Below are 27,752 nucleotides of genomic sequence, written 5' to 3'. Positions count from 1 at the left end.
GCTTTGCAGACAGCTGAGATGACACTTTAAAAGCAGGATAATCCAGTTGGCACCGTGCTGGGAAGCAACAGCAGCAAATCAGAATAACAACAATAAAAACCCCAAGCTGTTAAGTGTCAGTAGACACATTTGGTAGCAAATAAATCTCTGGAGCATTTAAAAAAAGGCAATCTATCCACTCTCAGCTGTCTACCTGTCACAGACATGACTGTGGGAAGAGTGGAAAATAGAGGGAAGCAGAACTCCATCATAAAAGGCAGAACCTCCTAAGCAGGGGCAGTGCAGTGTGGAGAGGAGGAGGCCTGTGACCAGCAAGATGACTGATCCCAAAATGTGAATTTCCTGGCTCTCTACCAGCTCCAAGCACCCTTGGCCCACTATTCCTGAGCTTCAATTCCTCTCCCTCCTCCCTCACCCGTGATTTTTTAAAGCAGCTCGTTACAGCCAGGTTTATCTGCCTCCCAAAGGCTGCTCCAGCCAGCCCAGGGAGGGGTGGAAATTCAGCATCTGCTTCCTCCAGGGTGCTCTGGGAGCATGGGCACCAGGGGAAGGCCAGGGGGACCACCAGCAGGCATTTCAGGGGGTGAGCTCTGTGAAGTGAGCACCCACCCAAACAGAAGGACCTGGAGGTGCCACCCTGGAGGTGAGGGCAGAGCACAAGGACCTGGAGGTGAGGGCAGAGCACAACACCTGGAGGTGAGGACAGAGCACAAGGACCTGGAGGTGAGAACAGAGCACAAGGACCTGCTGGTGCCACCTGGGCTCACCTTGATGGGGGAGTACCACCTGCGGGGGGACGAGGGCCGGCGGGAGCTGCTGCCCAGGCTCCTGGGCTCGGGGAACTCGTACTCCTGCTCGGGCATCTTCACCCGGGCGTTCTTGGCCTTCTCCAGCTTGGCACCTTCCTCCGTGGAGCCCTTCTCCCCCCAGCGCACCTGGAAGGAGGGAGCAGGGCAGGGCAGGGTCAGGGTCAGGGTCAGGGTCAGGATCAGGGTCAGGATCAGGGTCAGGATCAGGGTCAGGGTCAGGGTCAGGATCAGGGTCAGGGTCAGGATCAGGATAAGAACCAGAACCAGAGTTGGGGTCAAGATCAGAATCAGGATCAGGGTCAGGGTCAGGGTCGGGATGGGGATTGGGATCAGGATCAGAACCAGAATCAGGGTCAGGATCAGGATCAGGATCAGGATCAGAACCAGGGTTGGGGTCAGGATCTGAATCAGGGTCAGAACCAGGGTCAGGGTCAGGGTAAGGATTTGGATCAGGATTGGGATCAGGATCAGAACCAGAACAAGGGTTGGGGTCAGGATCAGGATCAGGGTCAGGATCAGGGTCAGGGTAAGGATTTGGATCAGGATTTGGATCAGGATCAGAACCAGAACCAGGCTCAGGGTCAGGGTCAGGCTGTGCCACCCCTGCTGCAGGAGCAGCCCTGCCTCTGGGTGTCCCCAGCTGAACAGCACTGCCCAGGCTGGGAGGTTTTTTTTCTAGAGTGCAGCCCAAATTTTCAGCTTGTCCTTGGTGGAGGTTTATGAGAGATGTGGCAGTGGGGGAGCTTTTGAGGAGAACTAAAACCATCCCCTGGTAATTTGTGTGGCAGTGCTGCCCTGGTCCCAGGCACGGACCAGGACATTGCTAAACTCCAGAAATCTGGGTTTGCCTCCCCAATATTCCCACACAGAAATGATCTGAAAACCTCAGGAGGTTTGTGCCTGGCCCCGAGTGCCCTGCTGGCTGGGCTGAGCCCTGGGATCTCTCACCTCCATCCGTTTGATGCCGCCCACTCCTCGCCCTCCGTAGTAAGAGGCATCCACTGTTGGCCACTTCTTCTTTGGCAGCCCATCATCATCCTCCTCCTGCAAAACAGCAGCAGGGCTGCACTGTCAGGGGAGTGAGCAGGGAGGGGAGGGGTGGGAGGGATGGAAGGGATGGGAAGGAGTGAGCAGGGATGGAAATGGATAGAAGGGATGGGGAGGGATGGACAGGGAATGAGCAGGGATGGGAAGGGGTGAGCAGGGATGGGAAGGGATGAGCAGAAATGGGAAGGGATGAGCAGGGATGGGAAGGGATGGACAGGGATGGGAAGGGATGGACAGGGATGGGAAGGGATGGACAGGGATGGGAAGGAACAAGCAGAGATGGGAAAGGGTGAGCAGGGATGGAAAGGAACAAGCAGGGATGGGAAGGGGTGAGCAGGGATGGGAAGGAACAAGCAGGGATGGGAAGGGATGGACAGGGATGGGAAGGGATGAGCAGGGATGGGAAGGGATGGACAGGGATGGGAAGGAACAAGCAGGGATGGGAAGGGGTGAGTCCCAGTCCCAAAGCCCCAGGCTGCCTTGTCCCTGCAGGACAGGCCAGGTTCTGGTCTGTCCCTTGCTCTTTCCCAGGGGATGAGCCCTTGTGAAAGGACAATGTTCCATGGTGGAAACAGCAGCACTCGGCAGGGACAGCCCAGCTCCAGCAGGAAGGAGATTTTGGGGTTTTTCACCCCAAAATCTTCAAATCTTCCTGCCCCTGGGGCAGGGCAGAGGCAGCTGCTGCTCGTGGCTCCCTGTGCTGCAGGGACCCTGCAGGGCCCAGTGGGAGTTCAGCCCTCCCAGGATGCAGGGAGAGCAAGAAAAGGAATAAATTCCCTCCTGAGCCAGACTGGGGGTGCCTCTGGGAACAACCCCGGTGGGAATGCCCGGGGCCATTGAGAGGAGCTGGCCAAGAGGATGGGAAAGCCTCATGGAAGAGTCACAAAAAAGGAATTAACTCCTGTAATGGACCTGGGGCAGCTGCCCATGGGGGTCCATGTGGCCCCGTGGCTTGTGTGTGTGTGTGAAAAATGAGATTTAAATTGTGTGTCCTGCCCTCACTCCCTGCAGCATCTCATGGTGACACTCAGGTTTGGGTCACTCAGCAGATCAGGAAAGTTCCCTTCAGTTTATTTGAAATGAGCCTGCTAAAGCTCCAGTGAAATTCAAGGTGTTTCAAATTCTCTGTGAGGTCAGTGTTCTCTTATAGTGCCTTTCCCTTTAATTTCTACAGCTCAGGCTGCGAACTGGCAAAGCAGAGAAGCAGAGCTCATCAAAAACGTGAAGTATTTCCTGTGAAAAACGTGGAGAGAAAAGAAAAATGGTCCCTCTCTCTTTTCTTCTTCTTCTCTCTTTAATTTTTCACAGGGATTTGGCTAAACTCCAAAACTTAGGAGCTTTCCAAAGCTGGAAAAGCCAAAAATACTTTGAAATTGAAACTCCCCATCAGGAAAACTGAAAAACTGGGGGGGAATATCCAAGAAAAACTCTGGTTTTCACGGCAACCAAAAGCATTTGAGTTTATCAAAGCACAGGAACTGGCTGCAGAACGTGTCCTGACCCAAGGGAAGGGTGAGCAGCTGGTCACCAGGGCCAGGCTCTTCTCCTCAGAGCTGACCTCCCTCTCTGGCCCCAGGCAGAGCTGCTGCAACCCAAGAACTCAACAGCTCTGCATGAAGAGTTCCATGAGGATTTTTCTTAAAAAAAAAAAAAGAAAAAAAGAAAAAAAGAAAAAAGTGGAAGCGAAGCCATTGGAATATTTTCCTTCAGCAATTCTCCTTCTGTGCCTCCAGCTCAGCACAGACTGGACTCCTCACAACAGGAAATACCAGGGTTTAGGAAACGTTCCCCACAAGCCCCGAGAAGCCCTGCACAGAGCCCAGGGCACAGCACCCTTGACAAACAAAGGAGTCACAAGTCTGCTGCAGCAGGAGCCTGCTTACATCTGCGCCAGGGCAGGGCAGGTTTGGCAACTCCAGAACAGCCCCCAGCCCTGTCCTGCCCCCTGGCCCTGTGCCCAGCACACTGGGGAGGGAGGGGCAGGGAAATGGGAAGGAAAAGGAGCAAACCCCACAGCCAGCTCCCCAGTTTGGGATGGATTCTCACTCCCTGCCTGCTCCAGCTGCCTTTTCCTCCTCGTGGGGTTGGAAGCTGAGGAGCCACAGCTCCCAAAGCAGCCCCAGAAAACCCAAGTGCATTTGAGGATGCTGGAAATTGACTGTGCAGAGCTTGGCACCTTCCCACCCCCACAACCTGCTTTAGATGGAGCTAGAGTTCCTTTCAACAAGCGAGAGGGAGCAGGACAGAGCTGCATTTCACAGTCAGGGATCCGGATCCAGAAGTGCTGGGTTGCAGAAAACAAAGGGCTGTGTTTATCTCAGGGGCCAGGCTGGGCTCTGGATGCTGTGACCCTGACCTGAGGGAACCTCATCTGTGGGTAACACCAGGATAACTCGGGCTCCACAAGGGACATCTGAACCTCTCAGGCTGAGAATTCAAACCAAATTTGGCCAGATATTAAAAAAATAATAATTGGACAACGTCCCCCTCTCCCCACCCTTGTAATTATTTTCCCAGTTGTCTCTGCAGCGCCTGAATTTTGTCAGAATTCAGCATTTCTGGAGAGCTCTGCCTGCACCAAGGGCTGAGCCCCACAGGCACTCCTCGGAGTGAGAGGTGTTCTCCTCGAGAGCACAGGGAACCCAGCTGTCCTCAGGATTCCCTCTGCCCCTTCCCCCAGCCCTGGAGCCGTGCCCAAACCCCCCAGCAGCCTGCTGCCCCACTCTTCCCTCGCAGGGGATGCAGTTCCAGGCTGGCCAGGCAGCCAGCACTGCAGAGGTGCCCTTGGCTGACTGCACTCACCTCGCTGTCCTCTGCAGGAGGAGGGGGAGGCTCCTTGATGATCTGGAAGGATTGCAGAGAAGGAGAGCCATCAGTTCGTGCTCTGTTCCTCACACCCACAGAGCAAGCAGCAGGATGTGCTGCTGGGAGCCTCTGCTGGAGCCCAGCGTGGCCAGGGGTGCCTCTGGGTGCCTCTGTCACTCGGGGGGAGCAGAGGTGTCCCAAAGGCACGGGGACAGCCCCGGGGACAGCCCCAGACTGGGACACCCCCAGGGACAGTCCCAGGGACAGTCCCAGGGACAGCCCCAGGGACAGCCCCAGACTGGGACACCCCCAAGCACAGCCCCAGGGACAGCCCCAGACTGGGACACCCCCAAGCACAGCCCCAGGGACAGCCCCAGGGACAGCCCCAGACTGGGACAGCCCCAGGGACAGCCCCAGGGACACCCCCAGGGACAGCCCCAGACTGGGACAGCCCCAGGGACACCCCCAGGGACACCCCCAGGGACAGCCCCACACAGGGACAGCCCCAGGGACAGCCCCGGGGACAGCCCCAGACTGGGACACCCCCAAGGACAGCCCCACACAGGGACAGCCCCGGGGACAGCCCCAGGGACAGCCCCAGACTGGGACATCCTCAGTGATAGCCCCAAGGACAGCCCCAGGGACAGCCCCAGGGACAGCCCCAGGGACAGCCCCACACAGGGACAGCCCCACTGCTCACGGGGTGACCTCTGCCCCATATGAGGCCACAGCAAATCCCAAATCTGTCACCCCTGAGTCTCCCAAGCCCAGCAGTGCCACAGCCAGGGCTGGCTCACGTGGATGCTTCACCTGAGCAGCCACAGAAAACCAGCATCACCTTTGGAAAACCAGCATCACCTCTGGAAAACCAGCATCACCTTTGGAAAACCAGCATCACCTTTGGAAAATCAGCATCACCTTTGGAAAACCAGCATCACCTTTGGAAAACCAGCATCACCTCTGGAAAACCAGCATCACCTTCTCCTGCCCTCGGCACAAACCCTGCCCTGGGCCATTCCCAAATCCTGCCCCAAACCCTGCCCCAGGCCATTCCCAGATCCTGCCCCAAACCCTGCCCCGGGCCATTCCCAAATCCTGCCCCAAACCCTGCCCCGGGCCATTCCCAAATCCTGCCCCAAACCCTGCCCCAGGCCATTCCCCCTCTGAACGAGGCTGCAGAGCAGAACCCCAGTGGAGCAGAGTGCCCTGGGGACGTGTCCAAGCAGTGACAGCCCCCAGCCTGTCCCCCAGAAGGCTCTGCCACCTCCTGATGCTCCTCACACACACCATCAGGTGAGTACAGCTCACTGCCATGAACTAAAAATATAAATATAAACATACACAGAAAGATAGAAATAGAAACATAAATCATATATTTATATTTATATTTATATTTATATTTATATTTATATTTATATTTATATTTATATTTATATTTATGTTTGTATTTATAATTATATTTATATAAAATAAAACTATCTGTGCACACAGCTCTCTGGGGTCTCCACCAGAGCAGGGAGAGGTGCAGCCTGCTGCAGCTGTTTCCATGGAGACCCCCTCAGTGGGTGCCAGGCCATCATTTCATGCAGGAACCCTGCACGCAGGGCTTGGCAGCAGCTGCTGCCAGCAGAGCCTGCAGGAGCACCAGAGCCTTGGCAAGGGGAGGCAGGGACAGAGGCACGGCCCACCCCGCCAGCCCCAGGAGGTGACACCGAGGGTCCTGAGCTGGCTGGCAGGGCAGAGCTGCCCTGGCTTGGGGACACGCCTGTGGGCTTCAAAATCACCCAAAAATAACAATAACATTAAAAAATTAAAAATAAAATTAATAAAATAAAAATTAAAAATAATAATTAAATAAAACTAAAACGAAAAAAAATAAAATTAAAATTAAATTAAAATTAAAATTACATTAAAAGGAAAAGAAAAAAGAAAAAAGGAAAAGAAAATAATAAAAAATAAAATAGAAATTAAAAAAAATAAAAATAGAAATAAAAATAGACATAGAAATAAAATTAATAAAATAAAAAGTAAAAATAAATTAATTAATAAAAAAACCCTAAAAATTAAAAATAAAATAAAAATTAAAAAAAAAATAAAAATAAAAGAATCTTAAAATAAAATATAAAAATTAAAAATAAAATATAAAAATAAAAACAAAAATAAAAAATAAAATATAAAAATTAAAAATAAAATATGAAAAAACCCATAAAATAAAAGTGCAGTCCCAGCCAGCAGCAGCCTGGCCGTTTAAATGCAGAAAGGGAAAATCTCAATCCCTGAGAGGCCCTGAAGAGATAAACATTTACAGCAGTTCCTCTCACACGTGCTTTTCCTGCTGAGGTGAGCTCAGGGTTTCATTGAGCTCTCAGAGCCCAGACCTGCAATGCTGCAGGAACAGGGGGAGCAGTGAGAGCTGGGAGGGGACAGGGACACAGGGGCTGGGGCTGCCACCAACCCGGCTGCTGCCAGGGACAGCACAAAACAGGGACAGGGGACAGCACAAAACAGGGACAGGGGACAGCACAAAACATGGACAGGGGACAGCACAAAACAGGGACAGGGGACAGCACAAAACAGGGACAGGGGACAGCACAAAACATGGACAGGGGACAGCACAAAACAGGGACAGGGGACAGCACAAAACAGGGACAGGGGACAGCACAAAACAGGGACAGGGGACAGAGAGCACAGAGCAGGGACAGGGGACAGCAGCACCAGCCAGGGACAGGGGACAGCAAAAAACATGGACAGGGGACAGCAGCACAGAGCAGGGACAGGGGACAGCACAAAACATGGACAGGGGACAGAGAGCACAGAGCAGGGACAGGGGACAGCACAAAACATGGACAGGGGACAGCACAAAACATGGACAGGGGACAGCAACACCAGCCAGGGACAGGGGACAGCACAAAACATGGACAGGGGACAGCACAAAACATGGACAGGGGACAGAGAGCACAGAGCAGGGACAGGGGACAGAGAGCACAGAGCAGGGACAGGGGACAGCAACACCAGCCAGGGACAGGGGACAGCACAAAACAGGGACAGGGGACAGAGAGCACAGAGCAGGGACAGGGGACAGAGAGCACAGAGCAGGGACAGGGGACAGAGAGCACACACCAGGGACAGGGGACAGAGAGCACAGAGCAGGGACAGGGGACAGCAGCACAAAGGAGAAAAACTGAACATTACAAAAAACCAGTGATAACTGTGACAATGACCAAAACCAATGATAACTGTGACAATTGCCAAAAATGATGAAAACTGTGACAATGACAAAAAACCAATGAAAACTGTGATAATTGCCAAAATTATAAAAGCTACTGAAAGTGACCAAACCCAATGAAAACTGAAAACGACCAAAACTGATGAAAACCATGACAATGACCAAAATTATGAGAACTATTAAAACTACCAAAAGCAATGAAAACTGTGACAGTGACCAAAAATGATAAAACCTGTGACAGTGACCAAAACCAGTGAAAACTCTGAAAATGACCAACAATGATGAAAACTGTGACTAAGCCCAAAAATTTTTAAAACTGTGACAATGACCAAAACCAATGAAAACTGTGACAACTGCAAAAAATGACAAAACCTGTGACAATGACCAAAACCAGTGAAAACTCTGAAAATGACCAAAACCAGTGAAAACTCTGAAAATGACCAAAACCAATGAGAACTCTGAAAATGACCAAAACCAATGAAAACTCTGAAAATTACCAAAACTGATCAAAGCTGTGACAGTGACCAAACCCAATGAAAACTGAAAATGACCAAACCCAGTGAAAACTCTGAAAATGACCAAAACTGATGAAAACTCTGAAAATGACCAAAACTGGTGAAAACTCTGAAAATTACCAAAACTGATGAAAACTCTGAAAATGACTAAAACCAGTGAAAACTCTGAAAATGACCAAACCCAGTGAAAACTCTGAAAATGACCAAAACTGATGAAAACTCTGAAAATGACCAAAACGGATGAAAACTCTGAAAATGACAAAAACTGATGAAAACTCTGAAAATGACCAAAACTGGTGAAACCTGTGACAGTGACCAAACCCAATGAAAACTCTGAAAATGACCAAAACTGATAAAACCTGTGACAATGACCAAAACCAGTGAAAACTCTGAAAAAGACTAAAACTGGTGAAAACCCTGAAAATGACTAAAACTGATGAAAACTCTGAAAATGACAAAAACTGGTGAAAACTCTGAAAATGACCAAAACTGATGAAACCTGTGACAGTGACCAAAACCAGTGAAAACTCTGAAAATGACCAAACCCAGTGAAAACTCTGAAAATGACCAAAACTGGTGAAAACTCTGAAAATGACCAAACCCAATGAAAACCCTGAAAATGACCAAAACCGATGAAAACTCTGAAAATGACCAAAACCAGTGAAAACTCTGAAAATGACCAAACCCAATGAAAACTCTGAAAATGACCAAAACTGATGAAAACTCTGAAAATGACCAAACCCAATGAAAACTCTGAAAATGACCAAACCCAGTGAAAACTCTGAAAATGACCAAAACCGGTGAAAACTCTGAAAATGACAAAAACTGATGAAAACTCTGAAAATGACCAAAAGTGATGAAAACTCTGAAAATGACCAAAACTGATAAAACCTGTGACAGTGACCAAAACCAGGGAAAACTCTGAAAAAGACTAAAACTGGTGAAAACCCTGAAAATGACTAAAACTGATGAAAACTCTGAAAATGACCAAAACTGGTGAAAACTCTGAAAATGACCAAACCCAATGAAAACCCTGAAAATGACCAAAACCGATGAAAACTCTGAAAATGACCAAAACCAGTGAAAACTCTGAAAATGACCAAACCCAATGAAAACTCTGAAAATGACTAAAACTGATGAAAACTCTGAAAATGACCAAAACTGATGAAAATTCTGAAAATGACCAAATCCAATGAAAACTCTGAAAATGACCAAAACTGATGAAAACTCTGAAAATGACCGAAACGGATGAAAACTCTGAAAATGACCAAACCCAGTGAAAACTCTGAAAATGACCAAAACTGATGAAAACTCTGAAAATGACCAAAACTGGTGAAAACTCTGAAAATGACCAAAAGTGATGAAAACTCTGAAAATGACCAAACCCAGTGAAAACTCTGAAAATGACCAAAACCAGTGAAAACTCTGAAATGACCAAAACTGATGAAAACTCTGAAAATGACCAAAACCGATGAAAACTCTGAAAAGACCAAACCCAGAGGAAGCTGCTGGAGCCCCTCCCAGTGACACAGAGTTGAACACCACACCAAACCATCCCCTTCTGGTCCAGCTGAGCATCCAAGCACAGCTCAGCCAGAGGCACCCTGGGAGCGAGGCCACGGCCGATTTGCATACATTTGCATACATTTGCATTCCTCCCCATGGGCACACACAGCCTGGCTGATTGCTGTGAACAGATCAAGTGTTTTCCATCACAGGCCAAGGGGGAAAGGACATGCCTCCCATTTCTGAGGGCTCTGCACTGCCGTGGGTTGGCAGAGGTTGGTGAATTTGGACAGGGCTGGGGTGGGGGAGCTCAGCCCCCCGTGCCCTTCAGCCTCTCTGACCTTTCCAAGTTCAAGTCTTACAAAAAAAACCCCAAAAAATTTCAGTTCTGACTCGCTATAGTTCAAGGCTTACAAAACAATCTCATTTCTGACTTGCTGCCCAGGCCTTCAAACAGCACAAAGATTTTCCTGCTCCCCTTTGGATTCTGACAGCTCCAGCTCTGGGGGCATGAAATCCCACTCTGGGCACTGAGATCCTCATTCTGGGGCTCAGAAATCCTCATTTTGGGGCACTGAAATCCTCATTCTGGGGCTCAGAAATCCTCATTCTGGGGCACTGAAATATTTCATTTTGGGGCACTGAAATATTTCATTTTGGGGCACTGAAATCCTCATTTTGGGGCACTGAAATATTTCATTTTGGGGCACTGAAATATTTCATTTTGGGGCACTGAAATCCTCAGTTTGGGGCACTGAGATCCTCATTTTGGGGCACTGAAATATTTCATTTTGGGGCACTGAAATCCTCATTTTGGGGCACTGAAATATTTCATTTTGGGGCTCAGAAATATTTCATTTTGGGGCTCAGAAATCCTCATTTTGGGGCTCAGAAATCCTTCATTTTGGGGCACTGAAATATTTCATTTTGGGGCTCAGAAATCCTCATTTTGGGGCTCAGAAATCCTTCATTTTGGGGCACTGAAATCCTCATTTTGGGGCTCAGAAATCCTCATTTTGGGGCACTGAAATCCTCATTTTGGGGCTCTGAAATCCTCATTTTGGGGCTCTGAAATCCTCATTTTGGGGCACTGAAATCCTCATTTTGGGGCACTGAAATCCTCATTTTGGGGCACTGAAATCCTCATTTTGGGGCACTGAAATCCTCATTTTGGGGCACTGAAATCCTCATTTTGGGGCACTGAAATCCTCATTTTGGGGCTCTGAAATCCTCATTTTGGGGCACTGAAATCCTCATTTTGGGGCTCTGAAATCCTTCATTTTGGGACACTGAAATCCTTCATTCTGGGGTACTAAGACCCTCATTCTGGGGCACTGGGACCCTCGTTTTGGGAACTGAGCTGTTCTCCAGAGCACAGCAATGCCATCAGCCACCTCCAGGAAGGTTAAAAACAGGGGGAAAATTGAGTTTGCTGTTGCCCTGAGATTCCTGCAGCCATCCAGGCACAGGAAAGCTGAGGCTGAGTCCAGATTCTGCAGATTCCAGGAATGTGTCTGGGATGTTTTCTGTCCTCTGCACCAGCTCAGTGTCCAGCAATCCCACAGTGACTGTCCCTGGAGTTCCAGATGATAAACTGGGGCAAGATGGTTCTTGTCAGAGGAGCATATCTGCTTTGGGATGGGACAGATCATCATTTAAAACCAGGCAAACAGCACAAAATAAGAAATGAAGGACTTGGCCTCTAATTAGGACTGGAGATTGGAAGCATGCTGTTGAGTGGGCAGATTATTTTTGTCCTTAATTACCTTCACTCCTCTGGAAAACACCGAATTTATATTCTTGCTGTCCTAATAAACAAGGATTTTTAATGGCATTAACCACGATCCATCTGACTAATTTCCTTATTTTTTTCCCCTTACATATTTATAGTTTTGACCTCTCAGTCCTGTGACTGCTTCATACTTGAGGTATGAGCTGGGTAAAGGAACATTTCCTTTTTATTTCTGTCCTATCTTCTGTGTCTTCTCCTTGGAGATCTGCTCCACACTTCAAAGCTAACACAAGCAGGGGCCTGTCCCAATTTCTTCAGCTGCAATAAAAACACAATCTGCTCCTTAGAGACAGAATGAGATTTTATAGAAATGAGATTTCATAGAAATGAGATTTTCTAGAAATAAGATTTTATAGAAATGAAATCCCTTTCCTGGGCAATGGAGAACCCCAGTGGCCACCTGGAGCCCTCGGCCTCACTCACTGACTCCAGGTTTAAATTCTCTGGGGAATTTCTGGTTGGGAATTTTCTGCTGCTCTCCCTTCTCCCCAGAGCAGCACCGCTGCAGAGGGTGGGGATCAGAATCCAGGGATCTCTGTAAGGAATCTCCATCCCTCCAGCCCACAGGGACCCTGCCATTTCACAGCTCTGCACAGCCTGTGCATTTCCTCCTCTCCTCCACCACTCAGCCATGTGGTTTCAATCTATATTTTCTGTATTTTCTCCATCCAGCTTTTTGTTTCCACAACTTCTGGTCAGCTGCAGCAGAGAGCCAAACAGATTGCTGGGTTCTTCCAAGCTTACTTCCAGAAAACAGCTTCAAAGTTAAAAGCTGCTCCTGGATGCCCAAGCACCAACACCTCATTCATCTGCCGGCCACACCCCTGCGTTTGAAATCACCGCGGTACCAGAATGAGGAGAATGAGCGAGGTGGGGCAGAGCCCGTGGGAAATCACCCAGCCAGCCCCTCAGGCCACCCTGGAGGGCTGCACAAGGGAGGGACAGGCCAGACCTGCAGCAGGTGTGGTGGAGGAGCACCTTCCCAGCAAGGGGAGACCTTCCCAGTAAAGAGGAGACCATCCCAGCAAGGGGAGAGACCATCCCAGTAAAGAGAGCGACCATCCCAGTAAGGGGAGACCATCCCAGTAAGGGGAGAGACCATCCCAGTAAGGGGAGACCTTCCCAGTAAAGGGGAGAGATCATCCCAGTAAGGGGAGACCATCCCAGTAAAGGGAGAGACCATCCCAGCAAGGGGAGAGACCATTCCAGTAAAGAGAGCGACCATCCCAGTAAGGGGAGACCATCCCAGTAGAGACCATTCTACTAAAGGAGAGACCATCCCAGTAAAGAGAGACCATCCCAGTAAAGGGAGAGACCATCCCAGTAAGGGGAGACCTTCCCAGTAAGGGGAGAGATCATCCCAGTAAAGGGGAGAGACCTTCCCAATAAAGGGAGACCATCCCAGTAAAGGGGAGACCATCGCATCAAGGGAGACAATCCCAGCACAGGGAGACCATCCCAGTAAAGGGAGAGACCCTCCCAGTAAGGGGAGAGACCCTCCCAGTAAAGGGAGACCCTCCCAGCAGAGACCCTCCCAGCAGAGACCCTCCCAGCAGAGCCAAGCCTTCCAGCTCTGGCATTCCTTCTGCCTTCCCTGCACATCCAAGGTGGAGCCCGCTCACTCCCAGTGTCCCCAGGCACCTGGGGGTTCATCCTCCCCCTGGCTCCCAGCAGGTGTTTGAGCCCTGTCCCCAGCACACCTGAGGCTCACCTGGGCTGGCACAGCTCCAGCCCTGGGCGGCTCAGCAGCCTCCTGCTCACAGGGGTGCTGCTGGGCCAGGGGACAGGAGGGGTGGGGACAGCAGCTGGGACCTGCTGGGACCTGCTGGGATCCACTGGGACCTGCTGGGATCCCCTGTGATCTGTGAGATCCACTGGGACCTGTGAGATCTGCTGGGACGCACTGGGACCTGTGAGATCCCCTGGGACCTGCTGGAATCCACTGGGACCTGTGAGATCCACTGGGACCCACTGGGATCTGTGAGATCTGCTGGAATCCACTGGGACCTGCTGGGATCCACTGGGACCTGTGAGATCCCCTGGGATCCCCTGGGAGCCACTGCCTGGCAGCTGAGGAAAGTGTGGTCACCCTGCTGGAGGTGTGTGTGTGCTCCTTTCCCTCCTGCCCTCAGCTCTGGGGAGTCCAGCCCAGAATTGTTCCTTTGTTTTCTGTTATTCAGCGAGCCTCCTGCAGCCTCGGGAGAGGCTCCTCCTGCCTCCCCTGCTCCTGGGAGATCCTCCTCAGGAATCCAGGGGATCCTGCCCCTGCTGGTGCACGGGCACAGCCAAGAGCTGTTGTTGTTGTGATCTGCTAAGCAACAACTGCCTCTACTGTAAAGGGAGTGCTGGATTCCAGCCTTCACCCCAGAGCCCCTCTGGGAGCATAAACTTGGATGCACTTGGAACGAGCATTCCTTGGTGGACGAGGGCCAGGGAGATGCTGGGCTCCAGATAAACCTCCAGAGCCAGTCTGGTGGCTCCAGCCCATCCCCTCCAGGGATCACGCTGGCTCCGTGTCTTTCCTGGAGAACTGCTGGATGGTAATGACTCCTCTTCAATTAAAGAGCACGCCAAGAGGAATTTCAGGGCTGAGAAATGTGCTTGTGGCTCACAAACTGATTTATACTCGGTGAGAGAAGAGGCTGTTGTGTTTTTTTCCCTTTTTCCCCTGACACATCCCCGGGCTGGAATCCACGGCTCCGGCTCTGCGGTCTGGGTCCTCGAGGCTGCAGCTCTGGGCTGTTGTGCAAGGCAGCTCCTCTGCCCTCACTTCCCTCCTGGCAGCTCTGCATTGCTGCCCGTGCCACTGGCAGAGCAGCCAGCTGGGCTCCCTGTGCCACCCTGGCAGGCTGGGCACCCCTCCAGGGTCTGTCTGTGATTCCTCAGCACTTCGGGGGAGCCATCCTGGCTCTGACCCTCTGCCAAACACCTCTGGGTGCCCTCCCAGAGAGGTGGAGGAGGTTTCCTGCAGCCTCTTGGGATAAAATCTTTCCAGCAGCTCCAGGGGAGTGCCTGGCTGCACTGGGAACACCTCAGTGAGACCGTGCCCACTCGCAGACCGTGCTGGGAGGGAACGTGGGAGTGAAGGAGGGGAGTGAGGAAAAGCTTTTATCTACAGCAAATGCTTTAAGTGCAGAATGTGAATCTGGAAAACATTAAGCTGTTAAAGTTTCGTGTGGAGCAGAGACTCCCTCTCTGAGCTGCACCCACCCTGCTTCTCTGGGCTGTTCTTCACACCCAGGGCTGCTCCAGGAGCACTGTCCTCACATGGCTCCTCTGCAGCAGAGCATGGCTAGGAATTCATTTCTGCAAACCTTTTCCATTTTGTGACCAAAGCACGAGGTCAAGAGGCTCCTGACAAGGTTTGGGTGTTGGGTCTGACCCAGGGCTGGGCAGATGGAACAGGAGCCCAGGGCAGAGCCAGCAGTGGCAGAAGTCCTGGGATCAGTCCTGGGGAGAACTCTGCCTCCTCCCCCCCTTTCTTGCTGAAATGCTGCTTGGTGCTGGTGATTTCACTTACCACGGTGCAGCAGAGGGGCCAGAACCACCAGAGCAGAGCCAAGGCCAGCAGCAGGAAGAGGATCAGCAAGGCAATGGCCAGGATGGTCCCATCAGACTGGAGGAGAACACAGAGAGCACAGTGTGACACTCCTGACACCTGTGACACTCCTGACACAGCACAGCGTGACACCCCTGACACCCCTGAGACACCCCTGAGACCTGTGACACCCCTGAAACAGAGAGCACAGTGTGACACCCCTGAGACCCCCAACACCTGTGACACCCCTGACACCCCTGAGACCCCTGACACCCATGGCATCTGCCGGTTGCAGAAGGAATTTCTGGAGAACTTGGACCAGGACAAGCTGATCTTTGCCCAAGAGCACAAACCACGTGGGCTGAAGAGGGAAAACCAAGGAGGATGGGACTGCATAACCTCAAGCTGTAACTGGACAATGAACTCCAACATGCAAATGGAGCAGAACTCATCAAAGTGACAGACCCCATGAGCAGTTCTCCACTTTGGGACCATTTTGGTTCACCCTGGGTGCAGCCCTGGCTGGGCTCTTGTGCTGCCCAGGGTGGATCCATGGAGGAGATCCTTTAATAAATCCCTGCTTTATTCTGTAACTCTGCTCTAGCTCAGCCTCCCCAGCCTGTCCCAGCACACACCTGGAGCCTGAGGCCTTCACTGAAGGCTTGGCCACGTCGTGGGACACAAGAGACCCAAAATGTCACACTGCCACACGTTCAGAGTCCCCTTGGAGGGGGGACACGTCCTTCAGAGCAGGCAGAGCCAGCCTGGCAGCCCTGCTGCTGCTGGGACACAGCCTGGAGTTGAAGCCCAGCAGCCCCAGGAGCATCTCAGGGGTCACAACTCACACAGTGCGTGCTGGAGATGATCACAGAGCTGGAGATGAAGCTCAGCCCATCGTTCATGCTCACCTGGAGAGCTGCTTCCCTGGAAAAAACCACAAACAAGTCAGGGCAGCTCCTGCCCAGCCCTGGGTGCCCAGAAATCCTCTGGTACAGATCATTCCCACTGTCCAGCACAGCTGGCACTGAGCACGAGGGTATGGCAGCTTGGGGTCCACAGGAGAGAAAAAGAGAGCACAGGGAGGAGACCCAGCCCCATCTCCCCAGGGACAGGGGTTCAGATGGTAGAGAACATGAGAGGATGGCATTTTGGGATCCAAATGGAATCCAAAGAGAAAAAGAGAGTTCAGGGAGGAGATCCAGCCCCATCTCCCCAGGGGCAGGGGTTCAGATGGTGGAGAACATGAGAGGATGGCATTTTGGGATCCAAAGACAAAAAGAGAGCACAGGGAGGAGATCCAGCCCCATCTCCCCAGGGGCAGGGGTTCAGATGGTAGAGAACATGAGAGGATGGCATTTTGGGATCCAAATGGAATCCAAAGAGAAAAAGAGAGTTCAGGGAGGAGACCCAGCCCCATCTCCCCATGGACAGGCTGTTCAGATGGTGGAGAACATGAGAGGATGGCATTTTAGGATTCAAAGAGAAAAAGAGAGCACAGGGAGGAGACCCAGCCCCATCTCCCCGTGGGCAGGGTCAACGCTGGGGCAGCAAACACCTACATGCCAACTTCCCTGAGCACAGGTGCTGGGCACAGCAGGTAGGTGTCCTCCACCACAAAAGGCTTCTCATCTGGAGGGGGGAAAGAGGGGGATTAGTGCCACATCACCCACACAGGCCTCAAAGGGGAGTTTAAATGAGGGCTCTCCTGGCCATTGATGCATGAACGAGACGGGGATGAGGACATCAGGATATCTGTGCATTATAGAAGTTAGGATATGGGGACATCAGGATATCTGTGCATTACAGAAGTTAGGATGGGGGTGCATTAGGATATCTGTGCATTACAGCAATTAGGATATCTGTACATTATAGAAATTAGGATATAGGTACATTAGGATATGGGTAAATTAGGATATCTGTACATTACAGAAATTGGGATATCTGTGCTTTGGGATATGGGTACATTACAGAAATTGGGATATCTGTACCCTACAGCAGTTAGGATGTCTGTGCATTTCTCCCCCTTAAAATGCTGCATTTTAAGGCAGAAGCATCTGATCCTCAGTCAAACCTTGCAGCCTGAATCCCACTGTTTCCCAGGTGATGGAGGCACTCCCCAGAGGAGCAGGAGCCCTGGGTGATGCTGCTCCTCTGCAGACTGGAGTCAGGGCTCTGTGGCACTGGGGGCACTGGGGACCCCAGGAGCTGCCCCCCATTTCCCAGCTCTCTGGGGTGCTGTGCTGGCCCATCTGCCCCCCTGGGCTATCCTCACCCTGATTTATGAGCAAATCACCAACTCCCATGAATTTATCACGTTGTCTCAGCGCACAAGTGCCAAGAAAATGAAGATCAGGGCCTTGTTTTCTCTTGGCTGAGGAGAGGAGGCCAAGGGCTGCTCCCTGCCAGCATCCACACAACAAAAGCTGCTTCACCCTGCCAGGCCTTTCACTCAGCTCTGCTCAGGTTTTTGTTTCTCTTTCTCTCCTGCCCACTGCCATCAGCCCAAGGCTCTCTGGAAGGTTTATCAGCCCTGGCTGAGCTCCAGGCACAGATCACTTTGTTTGGAGAATGTTTTGTGCTTCACCACAAAAATGAGCTGTGCTCTAAACAAAGGAGCATCCATTTGGTTTGCATAACTCTGGCCCATCTGACTCCTCCTGAAAACTCACCCAGGGAAAGCAAACCAAACAGAATAAACAGAATTCCCAGCCCTGCTCTGCTGCAGGACAGATTTCTGCATCCCAGAGAGGGGCTTGCTGTAAAACCCCTGAGCAGATGCAGGAGGGTCCAAGCCCCCACAAAACCCTTCTGGGCTCTCTGGGTGCCCTTCCAGGCAGGTACCTGACACTGCTCACCCTCCTGCAATCCTATCCTCCGTGCTCCTGCACCTGAGCAGCTCAGGCAGCCTGGAAAAGCCATTATCCCAGCAAGAGGGAACAATCCCTTATGCCATTAGCAGGGTGGGACCTTCTGGCAGGCCAGGACTTGGGATATTTCCTAACCATCATCATAAAACAAAAATCTTCAATGTATGCAGGATGCTTCAAGAGCAAGCCTCAAAAAAAGAGCAAGCCTCAAAAAACAACAATGAAGAAAACAAAAAAAAGGGGAAAAAAGGGGGGAAAGGAAAGGAAAAGGGGAAAAGGGGGGAAGGGGGAAAAGGGGGGAAAGGGGGGAAAGGGGGAGAAAGGAAAGGGGGAAAAGGGGGGAAGGGAAAAAGGGGGAAAAGGGGGAAAAAGGGGGAAAAAGGGGGAAAAGGGGGGAAAAGGGGGGAAAAGGGGGGAAAAGGGGGGAAAAGGGGGGAAAAGGGGGGAAAAGGGGGGAAAAAGGGGGAAAAAGGGGGAAAAAGGGGGGAAAAAGGGGGAAAAAGGGGGAAAAAGGGGGAGAAAGGGGGAGAAAGGGGGAGAAAGGGGGAGAAAGAAAGGGGGAAAAGGAAAAAGGGGAAAAGGAAAAAAGGGAAAAGGATGGGATGGGCTTGGGAAGCACCCAGGCAGTGCAGCAGCTCCAGCCCAGCCCTGCTGAGCTCCAGCCTTTCCTGTGTCCATTCACCTCCCTGGGCCTGGGACAGAGCTCAGCCTCCCTGCCCAGAGCTCTCGGGGCACACTCGACATTGCAGCACACAGAGCAGCCCAAGGCAGGCTCTGGGCCATCACTTTTAACCCTCTGCAGGCTGGACCCAGCCCTGCTGAGGGACAGCCCGCTGCTGAACACGCTCTGCTCACAGCTCTGCTCTCATGCTTTCTGCAGATGTTCCCTTTTGTTTTATCCCATAGCTCTGAACATTTTGAGTTGCTGCTCTCTCACCTGCCCCTTTTCCCTGCCAGTAATCCCAATAAAACCCCATTAGCTCATGCCTTTAACCTCAGCACTCCCAGCCCCGCTCTCTGCTCTCATCTGGGATAATTTAAGGTTTCAGGAACTGTTGGCTTAGTGTTATCTTTAAAAATACCTCCCTCCCTGATGCAATCAGAGGCAAACAAAGACAGCTGAGCTTTCCAGCCTCCAGGAGGTTTCCATAAAATCCTGGTTCGGGTCTCTCGGGGAGAGGGGTTGAGTCGTGTCACCTCAGAGGAGCCAAAACCCCTCCCTCATTCCCTGCCCCACCTACCCAGAAACTCCTAAATGAAAGGGAAAATTCTCTCTCAGAGCTGTCCTGGGAGTGCTCTGCTGCAAGAGCAAGGAGAAATTCTTTACAGTATCCACTTCTACACTTATTTCCATTTTATTTCCAGCCTTGCCTCAGCAAACTGCCCCTGCTCCAAAGAACAATTTACCCAGGGGCTCCCAACACACCCAGCCGTGAGATCTCCACTTTCCAGAGCTAATTAATGCTAATTAATGATTTTACACTGAGCACGGCAGGACTGCCTCCAAAGCATCGGGAATTTTCTGAACAAATCCCAGGTGGGGAATCCCTGCTCAGCAGAGCTGCAGGTGCAGGGCTCAGAGCACCCCAAACACAGGTGGGGAAAGAACCACACCTGATCCCCTGTGAGCACCCCAAAACACAGGTGGGGAGAGAACCACACCTGATCCCCCCCCAAATACAGGTGGGGAAAGAACCACACCTGATCCACCTGCTCCCAGCCCTGAGGGATGCTCTGAGCACCCCAGATTTCAGGTGAGCACAGAACCACACCTGATCCACCTGCACACAGCACTCAGGGATGCTCTGAGCACCCCGGATTTCAGGTGAGCACAGAAGCACACACCTGGTCCCTGCTCCCAGCCCTGAGGGATGCTCTGAGCACCCCAGATTTCAGGTGAGCACAGAAGCACACACCTGGTCCCTGCTCCCAGCCCTGAGGGATGCTCTGAGCACCCCAGATTTCAGGTGAGCACAGAAGCACACACCTGGTCCCTGCTCCCAGCCCTGAGGGATGCTCTGAGCACCCCAGATTTCAGGTGAGAAGAGAACCACACCTGATCCACCTGCACACAGCCCTGAGGGATGCCCTGAGCACCCCAGATTTCAGGTGAGCACAGAAGCACACCTGATCCACCTGCTCCCAGCTCTGAGGGATGCTCTGAGCACCCCAGATTTCAGGTGAGCACAGAAGCACACACCTGGTCCCTGCTCCCAGCCCTGAGGGATGCTCTGAGCACCCCGGATTTCAGGTGAGCACAGAAGCACACACCTGGTCCCTGCTCCCAGCTCTGAGGGATGCTCTGAGCACCCCAGATTTCAGGTGAGCACAGAACCACACACCTGATCCACCTGCACACAGCCCTGAGGGATGCTCTGAGCACCCCAGATTTCAGGTGAGAAGAGAACCACACCTGATCCACCTGCACACAGCCCTGAGGGATGCTCTGAGCACCCCAGATTTCAGGTGAGCACAGAACCACACCTGATCCACCTGCACACAGCACTCAGGGATGCTCTGAGCACCCCGGATTTCAGGTGAGCACAGAACCACACACCTGGTCCCTGCTCCCAGCCCTGAGGGATGCTCTGAGCACCCCAGATTTCAGGTGAGCACAGAAGCACACACCTGGTCCCTGCTCCCAGCCCTGAGGGATGCTCTGAGCTTGGGTCCCTCTCCCTTTTCAGGAGAATCCCTGCTGCCCCTGCCCACTGGGCTCTCCCCACCCACAGCCCAGGGCCTGGGGCGGCAGGGGCGGTCCGGACGCAGAGCGAGGCCGGGAGGAGTTTCGGTTCCTTACTGAGGGTGAGCGTGTCGTTGATCCTGAAGCTGCAGAGCACCCTGTCCACGCTGCGGGCGTGCCGGAAGCCGTTCCCCCTGACCACCACCTGGAAGGACTCTGCCAAAACAGCACGGCTTACTGGGCAGCCACAGGGGCAGCAACTAACCCCCAAACACCAGAGGTTTGTGCCCAAACAGGAGACAGAGGAGCCCTTTGGCTTTATTCCAACCAAGGCAGAGCCATGGGGCATCCCCTGGGGTCTCTCCAAGGTTTGGAGGATGCAGCCTCCCTTTTTATCCCAATTTCCAGCCACATTTCCCTTCTCTCTTTCCCCATTTCTGAGGTACCTGAGAGGTTCAGACTCCCCAGAACACCTGATCCCAAAGATTCCCCTCTAATGTAGAACCCTCCCCTTTAATTCTTTTTAATTCTTACAGAATTTAGGGGTTTTTCCCCATTTCTGAGGCACTTGAGAGGTTCAGACTCCCCAGAACACCTGATCCCAAAGATTCCCCTCTAATGAATAACCCTCCCCTTTAATTCTTTTTAATTATTACTGAATTTAGGGGTTTTCCCCATTTCTGAGGTACCTGAGAGGTTCAGACTCCCCAGAACACCTGATCCCAAAGATTCCCCTCTAATGAACAACCCTCCCCTTTAATTCTTTTTAATTATTACTGAATTTAGGGGTTTTCCCCATTTCTGAGGTACCTGAGAGGTTCAGACTCCCCAGAACAACTGATCCCAAAGATTCCCCTCTAATGTAGAACCCTCCCCTTTAATTCTTTTTAATTCTTACAGAATTTAGGGGGTTTTCCCCATTTCTGAGGCACTTGAGAGGTTCAGACTCCCCAGAACACCTGACACCACTTGGCAGAAGTGGGGCAGTGCAAACTGCCCCGAGGTGACAAAGAAATTCACCCCAAAATGAAGGTGAAATTTGGTAATTAGTGACTCTGGCACTCTCCAGCCATTAGAGAGGGACTGGAAATTGTACTTTGGGCAACCAGGAGAACAGGGGCTGGTTCCTACTCACCCCCTGCACAGATACTGGAGGGCTCTGCTGCCAGGATCTCTATGCAGGACTTCTTCAAAATCTGAGAGAGACAAAAGGGGAATTCCTCAGCCTCGTTTCCATAGAGATGGAAATGAAGATGTGAAAATAACCCCTGAGCCCAGCAGAGCAGTCTGGGCATTGGTGGCACAGCCCCAGCTCTGGGCTTCCCACCCTGAACCCCCCAAACAGGTCCCAGTGCCCCCTGGGCTGGGCCAGGGTGAGGGTGCCAAGGTGAGGGTGCCAGGGTGAGGGGTGCCAGGCTCTCCCCCATCCCAGGGCTTTGTGCCCCAGATTTTGCAATAATCCTGAAATTATTGGTGATTATTTGCAGCCCCCCAGGGCTGTGGAGGCATCGCCTCCCCTCCCTCTCAAACATCCCCAGTCTGAGCTGGACTGCTCAGCTTTGCCCTCAATCACCCCAGGAATCCCCACAGAGCCCTCCAGTCCCACCCAGGGGCTGGGATTTCTGGTTTTACCCTGATTTATGTCAGCTCTCCCGAGGGCATCCCCGAGGCTGCCCAGACCAAAGCTCAGACCATTCTCCTCCATTTAAGCCAGGCTTAAGGAGCAGAGTGTCTTTGGGAGGGCTGGCCCTGGCTTTAAGCACTTTTTGCAGTGATTTGCTTGGCTCAGGCTTGGCTCTCAGGGCAGAGGCATTATTTATTATTATTATTATTATTATTTATTTATTTATTTATTATTTATTCCCTCGTGCTGCTGCAGCTCCCTGGGCTGTTCCCTGCCCTGCAGAGCAGCCCCAGCTCCTCCTGCCCAGCCTGAGCTGAGCCTGGGCTCAGCAGAACTCAGCTCAGCTCCAAGAGGCCAGCAAATGTCAGCCAAGCATCCTTTGGTGGCTCAAATCCAGCATGAAAACTATTTTCCCAACTTTAAATTGAAACATCTGTAAGGGGAGAACAGCAACCAATGCAAGGAACCCTGTAAGGAAAAGAGAATTGTTGGGTTTTGTTGTTTTCTCCACAGTCACAGCTCCCTGCCTCAAATACCTAACTGCAAAAGCCACTCTTAGAGCCAGGCTCTGCTTTTTGGAACATTTAGACAGAAGTTTGAAGTTTTAAAGCAGTTAGAGAGAAGTTTTACTCGGCAAGCAGGGCTGAAAGTTCCAAAGGGCTGAAGGAGGCAGGATGCTCTGAGCTGCTGCAGCCTGACAGGTGAGGAGAGAGGTTTGCAGGAACAAGGTTTTACAGGAACTGCCAAGTGGAAAAAAGAGAAAGTCAGCAGCTGAGAACAGAACGGAGAAGAATTTAAAGTAGAAGAATCCTATTTTAAATAAAAGAGAGAATTTCTTTAATAAAGAAATTCTTAAATAAAGAATTTAAAATAGAAGAATTCTGAGAAGAATTTAAAATAGAATAAGGAAAAACACAGAGAATGTAAAACACAATCAGCACTTTTCAAATGAAGCAAAGCCCCACATGATTAAATTTGAGATAATGACTCTGCTCAGCTAATTGCAAGCCCTCCTGCTGGCTCAGGGGGGGAGCAGCAGGTGCCTCAGGTGGGTGGTGCAGATCTCCCACCCCAGCCTAACCCTTTACACCCCTGCAAAGCCTGCCCTAAACACTGCCACGGTGCCAAGAGCAATATTTATTTGGATTTAGGTGAAGTTTCCAATGCTCCAAGCACACACCCTGACTAGAGTGAACATCAGGCAGAATGACTGCAAGAGGACAAAAATGACAAAAATGACTTTTGCAGCCCAGGGTGCTTTTGGCAAGGGGGACAAGCAGGGGAGGGGGAGCTGGTTTTGCAGCTGGAAGAGGAGCCCACGGAGGTTTTGCTGTTCTCTGGGGGGATCAGAGCCCTCCTTGTCATTCCTGTCACCCACAGCTCCTGCAGGGATCCCTCCCTGCCCTTCCCTCCTTCCCTGGCTGGGGAATCTTCTCTCCCTCTCAGCTGGAGCAGCTCCTGGCTGGCCTGGAGGCTGCAAAATCCTGCTCAGCACAACGGGAAGGGGAGGCAGAGCTGGGATTCATTAGAAACAGCTGCAGGGGGAATGCGGGGCTGGGAAGCAGAGCCCTGCTTTGCTGCTGCTGCTGTGCTGCTCTCTGGAAGGAAATGCAGCACCTGATGGTCCCAGAGAGCTCAGGCAGGGCCAGGAAAACCAACAAAGCAGGATTGGCTTCCATGTCCGTGTGAGAGCACTGGGAAAACTGGGGGGGAAAAACTGGGGGGGAAAAAACTGGGGGGAAAAACTGGGGGGGGAAACTGGGGGGGGGAAACTGGGGGGGGAAAAACTGGGGGGGAAAAACTGAGGGGGAAAAACTGAGGGGGAAAAACTGAGGGGGAAAACTGAGGGGGGAAGAACTGGGGGGGGGAAAACTGGGGGAAAAAACTGAGGGCTTCATTTTGTGCCCATTTTGGTTCATTTTGGGACCATTTTGGTTCATCCTGGGCTCAATTCAGGACCATTTTGGTTCATCCTAGGTTCATTTTGGGACCATTTTGGTTCATCCTGGGTTCATTTTGGGACCATTTTGGTTCATCCTGGGCTCATTTTGGGACCATTTTGGTTCATCCTGGGTGCAGCCCTGGCTGGGCTCTTGTGCTGCCCAAGGCAAGGAGACCCTTTGACTAAATCCCTGCTTTGTTCTGCAGCTCTGCTCTAGCTCAGCCTCGCCAGGGCACCACAGGGACTGGGGAAAGCTGGGCCCCTCCTGACAAACTCCAGCCCAAAGCAGCACTGGAGCAGCACAGGCTGCTTCCCCTGGGCTGAGTGGTTTGGGGGATTGTCTTGCAGCAGGCCCTGGTGAGCACAAGGCTCAGGGTGGCCCCAGGAGTGCCAGCTCTGGGTGACAATACTCACAGAGTCGATGATGCCCTGCAGGGCCTCAAAGCCATCGGTGACAGGGAAGACGTGATCTCTGCTGTCAGCAATCCGGGCCAGCTGCCACAGCAGAAATGGAACAGAAATGCAGAGGGTGACATCAATTAGCCAGCAGGCAGCTAATTAAGGCTTCTCCAGATTAACTCGCTTGCAAATCAAACCCTCCAAGACTCAGCTGCTCTCTCTGGATGGCCCCTGGGCTCTGGTTTATTAAGCAGGAAAATGTTTGTCTTGTTGGCCTCACTTGATAAAACTCCAGATCAGGGATCAGAAGAGCCTTGGAGACAAGGCAGAGTGTGGCTTTCCCTGCTGCCTGGGGGCTGATGACCTTTAGGGCAAGAGTTGAACCCAGAAGAGGTTGGACTCCATAATCATGGAGGCCTTCTCCAGCCTGAACCCTTCCCCAATTCTCTGAAGTGCCACCACAGGCCTGGCTCAGCTCTGCTGCCAGGACAGAGAGCTGACAGTGGCCTGTGCTCAGAGAGCAGCCAGGGGACACCTGGGCATGTTTCCTGAGTGGAGGCTGAAAGGTGCCAGAGGAGCATCCAGACCCCTCTGTGATGAGCAGCAGGAGCCACCCTGAGGAGCTGGGGAGCCCAGGGCAGCCAGGACATCCCCTGCCTGCAGCTCCAGCTGCCAGCAGCACGCCAAGGGTTAAGCAGAGCTCTAAGCCCAGCTCAGCAGTAATGAGCTCTCCATGCATCTGCTGGAGCAGGCTCAGCTGGAGTGCTGCAAGGTTTGTTCCAGTCAATCTGCCCTGGCACAGGTACCAGAGCCTCTCTGCAGCTCCCTGCAGGCAGCAGAGCAGCCAGAGGTTCCTCCAGCCCCTCGGGCTGCCCCTGGCACCCAGAGCCACCCAGGAGGGCAGGGAGGCACCCGCTGCTGCTGGAGAAAAGCTGGGTGTTCACAGCTCCCTCAGGTATTCCCCACCCTCCTCGTCCACTCTGGGATTTCAGACACAGCCCTGGAGCCCCAGCTCATTCTCTCACCACCCAAACACCTCCACAAGCAGCTGGCTGGGCTCTGCTGCTTCAGGTCTGCTCTCTGTGCCTTTTTTATCCCTCTTTGCTTGTCCTGTCACTTCCTTTGGGTTCCACCAGTCTGTGGCTTTGATTCAAGGCAGATTGTTCTGAACCAAGCGTGGTTCACTCCTTTTCTGAAAGCTGCAGAGGCTGGGGAAAGCCTTCCAGCCCTGCCCTGTGCAGGTGCCCCCCTCGTGCTGGAGCAATGCCAGCTGTTCCTGTGTGAAACAGAACCCATGGGCACACAGAGCTCAAGTGAGGGGCTCAGAATTCAGACAAAGCCCTGGGAAGCATTCCCACGAAGGAAGCTGATTTCACAGCACAGCTCTCCCCTGAGAGAAAAGCTGCTCTGAGGCTGGAGGGTTTTATGGCAACGCTTCAGTTTTATAGGAAAAGCATCCCCACTCCTTCCTGCCTCCAGCTCAGGCCAGACTATCTGCTGCTCCCGTGGATGATTCTGTGATTCTGTCTCTGCCCTGTTCCCTCCTCTTTCAGCAGGAGCAGAGGGCAGACTCAGACAGGGACCAGACCCAGCAGTGCAGGGGCTCCCTTCAGGCAGGAGCAGGGGGAGAGGAAAACCCCAGGGGAGCCTTGGGCAGGGGATTGAGGGCTGTGAGCCCTGGCCAGGCTTTGCTAGTCAGCAGATGGAGCTGGGGCAGACTCAGACTGAAAGGGACCAAACCCAACAGCCAGACCCAGCAGTGCCAGGGGCTCCCTTCAGGCAGGAGCAGGGGGAGAGGAAAACCCCAGGAGCCTTGGGCAGGGGATTGAGGGCTGTGAGCCCTGGCCAGGCCCTGCAGGCCCCCAGGGCTGGGCTCTCACCTGGGTCTCGTTGAAGTCCTTCACCCCCACGCAGTACACGGTGGCCCCCAGGTCCCTGGAGCGGTTGGCCTGAGGGGACAGGAGCACAGCAGGGTCACCAGCTGGGAAGCCCTAAAGTCCCCAAAAGCTGCCAAGGGCAGGCCTCAGACACAGCAGGGCTGCAGTCAGGGCTAAGCAGGAAGACTGGTCAGCAGAAAAGCTTCGTGGGAAGCACAGGGTAAGGACAAGCAGAACCACGGGCTGTGTGTTAATGCCTGGCTAGAACAACTCCCTCAGCTGCAGGAAAGTTCATCTAGAGAGAGACTGGGGAGCTCTAAGGTTAGTAATGGAGCTGAGCATTGTGTTTAAGGCTCTCAAGCAGCTGTTGGATTGGAAATAAGCAAACCTTGTTTAACCAGAGGTACCTGTGCTTGCAGTGGTTGGATGGAACCACTGTCAATGTGGAATATATCCTATACAGATATAAAGACTGTCAGTGTGCTTTAGCTTTGTGTGGCTGCTCAAAACACCTTTAAAGTGAGTTGTAACACTGAGTTCTATCTCTGCTGCCTGGGATGAGCTGCTGGCACCTGCCCATTGCCATGGCCATGGAATGAGAGTGATGCTGGAAAACACAACAGCTCCAGAGGGGTCCCCAGCAGCCCCGTCCCTTCTGTGATTTGTGCATAAACCCTGGCCAGCAATGAGTGGTGCCCAGAGCTCCTGACCATAACTTCACCCTCCTTCTGTAGGATGAGCAAAGGGGGAGCTTAGCAGAAGAGCACTTGGAAAGTTTTCCTCCCTGACTCTGTAAAATCAGTTTTATCCCTGCTGGAGTTGCTGTTGTTTAGTAAAGCAACTCCCAGGGTATGAGGGGGATTTTTAAAACCTAATTAGTTCACCTTTCTAGCTCTCCCAAAAAACATCAGACAGGCTGAATCAATTTTGCTTTCATCATTGAGGGCACAGCCCAGTGTAACAATGACCCAAAATGCTCTTGTGTGTTGTTTCAGACAGGTGTGCCTGGCACCCAGAGGTGCAGAGGCTGCACTCCACCTGCCCACAGCTGCATCACTCCAGAGCCCACAGCAGCCTGAGCTGAGGGGAGAGCAGCCACAGGGGGGATTTCCCTGCTGCCCC

The 27,752-nt window shown here is 52.2% G+C and overlaps 1 protein-coding gene across 1 annotated transcript in view; it reads right to left on the bottom strand.

The window, feature by feature from the left end:
- The window catches only part of ANTXR1 (ANTXR cell adhesion molecule 1), a 54,124-nt gene that overhangs the window by 10,470 nt on the left and 15,902 nt on the right, over positions 1 to 27,752 (bottom strand). Inside the window, 10 exon segments of the mRNA XM_059870568.1 lie at positions 768 to 935; positions 1,758 to 1,853; positions 4,659 to 4,700; positions 15,221 to 15,316; positions 16,084 to 16,162; positions 16,798 to 16,867; positions 20,906 to 21,004; positions 21,924 to 21,984; positions 24,769 to 24,849; positions 26,634 to 26,702. Coding sequence (XP_059726551.1) covers positions 768 to 935; positions 1,758 to 1,853; positions 4,659 to 4,700; positions 15,221 to 15,316; positions 16,084 to 16,162; positions 16,798 to 16,867; positions 20,906 to 21,004; positions 21,924 to 21,984; positions 24,769 to 24,849; positions 26,634 to 26,702 — 861 coding nt within the window.

The sequence above is a fragment of the Haemorhous mexicanus genome, chromosome 30 (assembly GCF_027477595.1).
Source record: "Haemorhous mexicanus isolate bHaeMex1 chromosome 30, bHaeMex1.pri, whole genome shotgun sequence".
NCBI lineage: Eukaryota > Metazoa > Chordata > Aves > Passeriformes > Fringillidae > Haemorhous > Haemorhous mexicanus.
Note: the sequence above shows the minus strand (reverse complement) of the source record. Positions and strands in the feature narration are given on the sequence as shown.